We start from the raw sequence: 9,791 nt of genomic DNA, 5'->3' as shown, positions 1-9,791 counted from the left end.
CCGGGGGTGGTGGGCCAAGGGTGGTGGTGTGCACAAGGGGGAAGTATTGAGCCTGAGATTTGGACTGTGTGGAGTGGAAATCTCAGTGGGGAACTGGAAACGCCGAGTAATAAACTCCGAAGAGAATGGTTCTAAGGTGGAAAGAGAAACAGCTCACTGAGTTCCGTGTGATCCAGGAGATCCAGGAGGTTCCGCTGTGGCCAGTGTACCCAAGAGGCTCAAAGCAGGCAGGGCTCAAACAAGCATTTGCTCACTGGGTCTATATCAGTTTCATTCACAGGAGTTCAAAGCTACAAGTGTCAGGGGATGACCAAAATGCGGTCATTCTGTACAACGGAATATTATTATTTTTTTCCCCTTACAAAAAAGGAAATTCTGCCCCACGTGGCACGCCTGAGCCTTGAGGACCCTGGGATAAGTGAATGGAGGTAGAGACCAAAGGACAGACATGGCGTGATTACAGGAGGCAGCAAGAGGAGGCAAAGTCAAAGATGTAAACTAGAATGGGTGCTTGATACAGCAGCCGAGGTAGGGACCGTCAGCGAGCACCGTTTCAGGCTTGTAAGATTTAGAGCTGGGGCCGCCAAGCAGCAGGCACTGCATTTAAAAAATGTTTGTTTTGGGTGTGTATACGTGTCTACGTGAGCATACGAGCACGCATACGCCCCGTGTACGCAGAGGCCAGAAGGGAGACATCAGCTCCCTCCCTCAGAGCTAGTATCAGGGGCATTTGCAGGGCCACTGACTCCTTACAGGGAGCTGGAGTGTGAGCTCTGCTTCTCATGGCTGAGCAGCAAGTGCTCTCAACCACCGAGCCAGCTCTTCAGCCTCAGGACTGAATCTTTTTTTTTTTTTTTAAAGATTTATTTTATTTATATGAGTACACTGTAACTGTTTCCAGACGCACCAGAAGAGGGCATCAGATCCCTTTACAATTGGTTGTGAGCCACCATGTGGGCGCTGGGAATTGAACTCAGAACCTTTGGAAGAACAGTCAGTGCCCTTAACCACTAAGCCATCTCTCCAGCTCCCGCGACTGATTTTTTTTTTTTTTAATTGTTTTAAAAAGATTTGCCTTTATGTATCTGAGTGTTTGTCTGGCTTAGATGTCTGTGCGGCACACTCATGCAGTACCCATAGGGGCCACAAGAGGGCACTGGATTCCCGTGGAATTGAAGTTACAGACACTTGTGAGGGGCCATGTGGGTGCTGGGAAGTGAACCCAGGATCTCTTCAAGTGTTTTTAACCACAGGCCTCTCTCCAGCCCCTCATGGTTACATTTCTTTTTTTTAAGATTAATTCAACCATAACTTTTGGTCTTTTTTTTTTTTTTTAAGATTTATTTATTATAAATGAGTACACTGTAGCCGTCTTTGGACCACCAGAAGAGGGCATCAGATTTCATTATGAGTGGTTGTAAGCCACCATGTGGTTGCTGGGGTTTGAACTCACGACCTTCAGAAGAGCAGTCAGTGTTCTTGCCCTCTGAGCCCTCTCACCAACCCTTGGTTTTTTTTTTTAAAGACTTATTTATTTATTTATTTATTTATTTTTCGAGACAGGGTTTCTCTGTGTAGCCCTGACTGTTCTGCAACTCACTCTGTAGACCAGGCTGGCCTCGAACTCAGAAATCCACCTGCCTCTGCCTCCCAAGTGCTAGGATTAAAGGTGTGTGCCACCACTGCCCAGCCCTATTTTATTTATTTTATGTGTATGAGTACACTGTAGCTGTACGGATAGATGGCCGTGAGCTATCATGTGTGTGGCTGCTGTTGAACTCAGGACCTCTGCCGCCCACCCGCCCCGCTTGCTCCGGGTCCCTCTCGGTCTGGCGTAATTCACTGTAGCTGTCTTCAGAAGCACCAGAAGAGAGCGTCCAATCTCATTACGGGTGGTTGTGAGCCACATGGTTACATTTTTATGTTGCATTTCTTTTTAAAGACAATCTAGGCTCTTAGCTGCAGTGGCGTGAATCATGACAGACAGGCTTTTAGGTTTCTCCTGCTTTTGACAGAGTCTTGATTGAAGGAGGGCAGCTGGAACTCTAACCAAAGGCAGCATTTTAAGTTCAGAAAAATCTCATGAGAGAGTTTTGCATGCAACCAACAGTAGTAGCCGTGGGGTCGGCTCTCAAGGAAGCGGGGGAGGGATTCAACCACTCAGTGTGAAAGTTGGAGACAAGTTTGTCTCCCGGAACATGGAGGCGCCGAAGTAGTTCTAGATGACAAAGATTATTTCTTACCTAAGTAAGAGACGGTGACATTCCAGGACAGTATGCAGACTGAAACCTCTTGTGGCGCCACAAGAGCTATTCCAGCATGTAAACAATTTCCACACCTCCCTTTTTGTTTTTGTGTTTGTTTGTTTGTTTGAGACAAGGTTTCTCTGTGTAGCCCTGGCTGTCCTGGAACTCACTCTGTAGACCAGGCTGGCCTTGAACTCAGAAATCCACCTGCCTCTGCCTTTCAAGTGCTGGGACTAAAGGCGTGCGCTACCACCGCGCGGCTACACTTCCCTTTTTTGTAACAAACTGAAGCCTAAAAAAAAAAAAAAGACAAATTTTTAAAGACGCAATTCACCAAGCTGTTTATTAATCATTATCATTATTGCCAGTATTGCTTGAGAAGATTGCAAAAAGGCAAAGGTGAAAAGCCAGTCCCCACCCACCCAGCGACCGTGAACTCCTCCCCTGCCACCCCCCATCCCCCCACCTCACCTCCCAAGCCTCTGTCAGCGAAGCATGAGCAAAGCCCCGCAGGATAGAGGGACTGTGCAGGCTTTCTGGGGACACAGCCAGGCCCCACTTCCGCAAGGTCAGGGGCAGCCAGCTACTCAGAGTACTGCCTGAGGCATGTGTGTTCCTTTGCTCTTTCCGTAGCTGCCATGGTGTGGACGGTGGGCATGGCAAAGCTGGACCCCTCCTCTCAAGGAGCACTGCAGCTCCCCTATGACCCAGAGATGGGTGAGTAGGGTTCCCGCCGTGTCTGGGGAGCGCCTTTCCTGCTTGGCTGGTCCCTCTGCGGATTAAGGTTCAGGATGGCAGTCGCATTGGTTGATGGCCAGGCTCTGACACCTGTCTCAGGGAGTGAGGGAGGGCTGGGTTGTCCCTCCCGTGCCTCAGATTCCCACCTCTCAGTTTTGCTGGATGTTGGTGGTGGGTGGTGCTGGGGAGCCGTGATGTGGGAGGGTCCTGGCGAACCTCCTGGATTTTTGTACCTTCTGACCAGCCTTGGTCTCTCCCCGCCACTCAGAAGACGACTCCTATGACAGCTTTGGGGAGCCCCCGTACCCGGAAGCCTTCGAAGCCCCCCTGCCTGGCTACCCAGGGGAAGAGCCGGAAGAGGAGGAGGAAAGTAAGGTGCCCAAGTTCAGATGGCTCGCTTCACACGTGTATTTAAAAACACCTTTAGTCAGATGCCGTGCTAACCAGCACAGTCGCCTGCAGCCCTAGTGGTCAGCAATTGTCCCTTTCTCTCCTAACCCAGTGGCTCACCAAAATACCAGGCTTCCACGTAGGCTGCCAGTCACCCAGTCCTTGGTCCCACCCCCAACACCCTCAGCCTTTTCCTAGGCAGTCCATAGTCTGCAATACTGAATACTGCCTGCCAAAGGATGTTTTCATCTCGACTCTCTTGCTGGGTTGCTTGGCCCATGTCCTGGCCCTTCACTTCCTTTTTTTTTTTTTATTGGATATTTTCTTTATTTACATGTCAGATGTTATCCCCTTACCCGTGTCCCATCCCTCCTCCTCCTGCCTCTATGAGGGTGCTCCCCCACCCACCCACTCCTGCCTTCCCACCCTGGCATTCCCTACACTGGGGCATCAAACCCCCACCCTCACTTCCTTTTTTTTTCTTTTGCCTGCTTCCCACTGAGGTTTCCCATCAGTAGGATTGGACGGGGGCCATTTTGTTCTCTCCACACAGGAGGCGTGAAGCTCGGCCTAGGAGACTTCATCTTCTACAGCGTCCTGGTGGGCAAGGCTGCAGCCACGGGTGACGGGGACTGGAACACCACTCTGGCCTGCTTTATCGCCATCCTAATTGTGAGTGGGCTGTGTGACAGGGGGTGTGGCACATCTTCTGGGGCACTCGTGGGGCGTTTATTGTTGCTGTCTTCCCTCTCAGGGCAAAGACAAGGAGGGGACGGGTGTCCAACCCAGGGTATGGTCACCGAGGTATGCTCTCTCCTGAGAGAGCGCACCCGGGATGGGGCGGGAAGCTTGGATCTCTCACTGACCACATGTATCTTAGGCTAGGACCTAGATGAGAGCTTTAGGGCCTTGTCCCTTGGTTCCTCAGATTGTGGATTGTCTGAGAGATTATGGGCGATGACGTGGGAGCAGGGAGGAGTGGAAAGGTCTCTCCACTCCCACTCCACAGCTGTGCCACCAGGACCCCAAGGGATGCTGAATCCTGGGTCCTCCAACCCCAGCAATAGTATGGAGGCTCTGACGGCTGGTACTCAAGCTGGAGGACATTCCCTGCAATGTCCTCTTACAGGATAGATGTTAGAAGAGTCCCCGAGAAGGCTACATCACCTTGTGCTGCCCTTAGGTGGGAGCCTGGTGCTTCGTCCAGTATTCAAGAGAGCTTGTTTCTGCCCACCCATGTGTCAGGGACGGGATAACAGACCCGGGGTTCCTCCCCGTCCATCCTGTCTGACTTGGGACCAGTTGTCCCAAGGGCAGGGCGGGCACTTGGGTGACTTGTCCTCACCCTGGGCACCAAGGGTGAAGAAGGTAGGAATGGCCATGCTATGCTTGCTTCCAAAGGGATAGATTATGCAACATCTATGGTTTCCTTGGTGACCGCTGCTGAGAACCTCAGAGGAATTCATTTCGGCTCATCTGGTCTCTTGTAAATGCAAAAACAAAAAAACAAAACAAAACTCCAGTTCCCGGAGAGAGGCTCCTACCATCTATTCCCTCACTGTTCCTAGATGGGGAAGCCCTGTGGCCTGTCCAGGGCTCTGTCCTCCCCGTAGCCAACATACAGGTGTGCTGACTGAAGGGTGTGTGTGGGAGAGAGCCCTGCCCCGTGCATCTTGAGGGGCTACTGCATATCTATAAGAGAGGGTGCGTGTCTGTGGCCGCTCGGGCGAGCCTTGGGATCACACCACTCATAAGGTGACATCACTGAGTCCCCTCACCGTGATGTCCTTCCCGCAGGGCTTGTGTCTCACCTTGCTGCTGCTTGCGGTGTTCAAGAAGGCCCTGCCCGCCCTCCCCATCTCTATCACCTTTGGACTCATCTTCTACTTCTCCACGGACAACCTGGTGCGCCCTTTCATGGACACGCTGGCCTCCCACCAGCTCTACATCTGACAGGAGACAGGGCCGAGGCTCCGAGAGCTGCGGGGAGCGTCACTGGATGCAGGTGTATAGTTTTACACCCTAGTGCCATATATTTTTTAAAGAACTTTTCTTTCCTTACAAAAGAAAAAGAAAAAAAAAAGAATAAAAAAACGTGTCGTGTTTACTTCGTGATGAGGAAGCAGAAGCCGCCCTTCGGTGCTCGCTGTCTTGTCACCAGACTGCGGCTTGCCAGTCAGAGCATCTGTGGCGCAGCTGGGATGCTCAGCAAGCAAGCGAATCTTCAGGGATGAGGTCACGTGTGTGGATCAGGTTGGGGAGGACGCAGGCCCCCATCCAGGTCTGCAGTCCTCCAGTGCATCAGTGGGGACCAGGAGGCATGGTCAGGAAGGATGTGAAGCATCATCCCCCTGACCAGAGGAGGAAAGCCAGTGCGTGGTCATGAATGTCCCCAGTGCTGTGTTTGTGATGTCTGTTACTTAAGTCCCTTAGAAGCCGAGTCCTGTTCTTATTTCCGCAGTTGACTGCTGGGAAGTGGCTTAATAACAATACCAATAAATAGATGCTCCTGCTGGAACGCTGGTGTCTGGCCCCTTTGTTCTCTGCTGTGTAGTAGGAGGGGCTCGGGCGGGGCTTAACCCATCATGAATCCGTGAATCTGCACTCGGTTCTTTTAACTAGAAAGTTTCATAGCAGGCCATTGGGAGGTATTGAGACAAAAGCCTGCCCGAACCCCGCAGATCCCTGGCCATGGCTTGGGTAGGTTGTACGTGGTGTTAGAAACACTTCAAGGAAGTGGAAGCCAGAAAGCCAAGGGGCCAGGGGTTCACCTGGGTTCAGAGTTGCTTCCAGTTCCTGGCAGTGAAGAAAACCTAGGCGTGTGTGCGTGTGTGTGTGCGTGTGTGCGTGTGCGTGTGTGTGTGTGTGTGTGTGTGTGTGTGCGCGCGCGCGCACGTACGCGCGCACGCTAGTCCCACCCCTGTGTTGTGTTCCAGAAGTAACACTGTGGACTGCTGGGTACTGAACAAGCGTGGAGCTTCTTCCCCCTTAGCACTTCCTGAGACACAGTAGAGACCCAAGGGGACCAGCAGGGACGCGTGCTGCTGGTATCAGACCCCGTGTAGGAAGTTGGTGACTTGATACAGAGCAGAGCCTGGGAGACCAGGGAGCCTCTGCAGATGCCGGGGATAATCCCCCGCGGTGAAAGCTGAGAAAACAGAAAAGCCCGTTACAATTGTCAATTATGGAAATGTTTATCTTCCAACAGAGTAGTTCTAGGGTGAAGCGTCTAAGGGGAAGGTTGGTAAATATTTTTATTTTAGCAGCTCGGGGAGATGTTTATGAAAGGGCTAGCCAGGGGATGCTGAGGGATAGAAGCCACACTCAGAGCCGAAAGTGGAAATAGAGGTATGCCCCGCCCCACCGTGTAAACAAGCTGACGAGAGAGCGCGGGTGGGGGTGGGGCAAGGTTAGCGCGTGGTTCCTGGCTAAGACTGAGTGTTGAGACTGGGAAAACACACGTCTCTGTGGGAAGTGAAGTGCTAGAGTCGCTGGAGAGAAAGGAAAGATCCTAGAGTAGATTCGACCTTTGAAGTCCTCACAGCAGAAGGACCCAGCACACGAGTGGAAAAGACAACAAAACAAAAACTACCACCAACAGAACCCAAAAACCCCAGGAGCTCAAGATAGATTCAAATGTCCCAGAAAGGACTGTGAGCAGATCTGCAACCCCCATCTCTGCCCTGTGGAGCCATTCAGCTAATAGCTTCCTTATTTGTCTCAGAAATAAATGATTTTTAAAAAAATAATATCAATCTTATCGGCTTTGTACCCATTCTCAGGTCAATCTGTTCCTTAAAAAAAAATTCTTTGACAATTCCATGCATAATATACTTTGCTTATATTCTCCCCCATGATACTCCCTCCCACTCCCGACCTGCTTCCACAGGACCGGTCTTCTCACCAAGTATTCTTTTTACTCTCAATCTTTTCTTGCTCTTTGTGGCCCCACTATGCTCAGGACTGCCTGCACAAGTGTGGCGAGGGGTTGTCTACCTGAGCAAGGACAGGTTACCTGCAGCTCCAGAACCAAGAGACTCCTTAGCAACTGTGAGCTGCCTGGAACTCCGCAGGGAAGGGTGGGCCACTGCAGAGCCCTCCCCCATCCATGGACTGTTTATTAGAGTGAAGTCAATTTGTACTCCAGCTGGTTTTATTTCAGGTGTTGGCATCTTTTTATTTTTTTATTTTTATTTTTGCCTTATAGAAATGATATCGTGCTGGGCAGGGGTGGTGCACGCCTTTAATCCCAGCACTTGGGACGCAAAGGCAGGCAGATTTCTGAGTTCGAGGCCAGCCTGGTCTACAGAGTGAGTTCCAGGACAGCCAGGGCTACACGGAGAAACCCTGTCTTGAAAAACAAACAAACAAACAAAAAAGATATTATATCATTCTGTATTGTGTGTGTGTGTGTGTGTGTGTGTGTGTGTGTGTGTGTACCGTGGTACAAACTTGTAGTGACAGTTCAGGAATTTTGGTTTCTTTTAAAAATAGGGAAATACTGTAGGGAATGTGCCTTCATTTTAATCCAGGCCTGGGGTGTGGGACTGCTTTGGATTATCCACAGCAGCTGACTCTAAGTTGCCTCAGCTGCGGATAGTTTCTGCAATTGTGTGATGTTTACAATTCCGGGAACTTTTCAGAGGGCGCATTAATGCTAGGGCCAGAGAGGCAGGGTTGGTCAGCCAGGGGAGTTGGACTCGGTTTGTGAGTAGTCAAAGAAGAAGCAAAAGGAAAGACAGTACATTCAGGGGTCTCGTCCTCCTCTCTAGTCTTCCTTCTCTCCCGTCTAGTGATAGGAGCAGGGGCTGGGGGGGGGGGTCGAGGGGTGGATAAAGGGTGGAAAGAGACCCCACCAAGTAGCAGAGACCAGTTACACACATCCGGAAGTTGGAGGTAGTGTGCAGGGATCCTTTCTTCCCTCCTACTGGATCGGCCCCAGGACAAGGCAGACCATCGGGCTCTGTGGCAAGCTGTCTTTACTGACTGAGTCCCCTCACCTGTCTCTGCCTGTATTTTCTTGTCCATCTTGAAGCCTGTCTGTAAATGTGGTATAAACATCTTACAAACAGCCTACCCACCCTGAGGGGGGCTTCGCTGTGCCAAGTTAGTTTGAGGATGTGTGTTGCTTCATCTATCTTTTGTCTTGGGATCTTCTGGAATCTTTCTACACTGTCGAGACTTTTCTACAAGCTAATGATTTTATTTTGACGATAAGATTTTTTAATTCTTCTGAGATTTCTGTGGTCGTGTTTAGAAGGGAGGTAACTGGGGTTTTCTGGATCTCTCTCCAGTTGTCCTGGACAGTTGTAGAACTCTCCTAACATACACCAAGTTTCCATAAGCAGGTAATGGACTTCTAGATTCTCTGATGTGTTCCATGACATTGGCTCTCCCAGACCTGCAAGTGAATGGAGTTGCAGGGTGGTGGGGAGAGCAGATTCAGCTCCTGAGGGTGCCTGGCCCCAGGAACTCGAGACAGAGAAAGGTCAGTCTAGAACTGTACCCAGTCTCCCCCAAAGATTCAAAGCTTCTCAATTGTGCAGCGTGGAACGTGTGGGAGCAACACACGTGTCCACCATATACAGGGTGACCTGGAGACCCACACAGTGGTAACATGACTTGAGACTCAGTCCTCTCTCTCCCCTGTGTCCCCACTCCCCGTCATGGGTGGGAGAATGTTGAGGCTGCAGGATTACTTAAAAAAAAAAAAAAGTCAGGGCATAGCCAGGCTGTGGTAGCATATGCCTTTTTAATCCCAGCATTTAGGAAGCAGAGGCAGGCTGATCTCTCTAAATTCAAGGCTAGCCTGGTCTACTGAGCCAGTTCCAGGGCAGCCAGGTCTACAAAGAGAAAACCTGTCTCAGAAGAAATTAAAAACAAAATAAAACAACACAACAACACACACACACACACACACACACACAGAGGAACAGAGAGAAAGAGAGGTGTGTGTGTGTGGAGAGAGAGAGAGACGTATATAGGTAAGCCAAATAGAAGTTCAGTGAGTTTTAAAGCTGTGGTAGAACCACTCAATCTCCAAATAGCAGCAGCAGCGAGTCTACTCTGTAGAGTAAGACACGAGGCAGGTGTACTGCACACGCTGGGGAACAAGGACAGCCCCATGTCAGGAGCCATAACGGGACAAGCTAATAACTAGCAGGTGATCATCCTGAAATGGCCTGCTTTGGATTATTATATAATCTGTGACAGGTGCGCCCTTATTAAGCAAGGCTGTAAGGAAAGATTCTTGCTATTAATATGCTTTTCCTGTTATTATTAAACATATATAACAATCACTAATAGCACACCCCTTTGGAGCAGATCTTTGCAGATCCATGACGATGTTCTGTCTTGTAGTGATGCTATATAGACAAATAGATGACTTAAGTCTTAATGATGATCCTATAAGAATTC

The 9,791-nt window shown here is 50.1% G+C and overlaps 1 protein-coding gene across 4 annotated transcripts in view; it reads left to right on the top strand.

The window, feature by feature from the left end:
* Psen2 (presenilin 2) overlaps positions 1 to 5,892 on the top strand; it is a 28,259-nt gene extending 22,367 nt beyond the window's left edge. For 3 of the 4 annotated variants that reach the window (XM_031391133.1, XM_031391139.1, XM_031391147.1), the window contains exons 8-11: positions 2,880 to 2,963; positions 3,229 to 3,354; positions 3,928 to 4,046; positions 5,172 to 5,892. In XM_031391133.1, the coding sequence (XP_031246993.1) occupies positions 2,880 to 2,963; positions 3,229 to 3,354; positions 3,928 to 4,046; positions 5,172 to 5,327 (485 nt within the window). In that variant the 3' untranslated portion in view covers positions 5,328 to 5,892. The remainder of the gene's footprint in view (positions 1 to 2,879; positions 2,964 to 3,228; positions 3,355 to 3,927; positions 4,047 to 5,171) is intronic. The other variant, XM_031391151.1, reaches the window with a different exon arrangement.
* Positions 5,893 to 9,791: the final 3,899 nt, after the last annotated feature.

Source organism: Mastomys coucha, unplaced genomic scaffold, assembly GCF_008632895.1.
Source record: "Mastomys coucha isolate ucsf_1 unplaced genomic scaffold, UCSF_Mcou_1 pScaffold1, whole genome shotgun sequence".
Taxonomy (NCBI): domain Eukaryota; kingdom Metazoa; phylum Chordata; class Mammalia; order Rodentia; family Muridae; genus Mastomys; species Mastomys coucha.
This window is presented reverse-complemented; position numbering and strand designations above follow the sequence as displayed.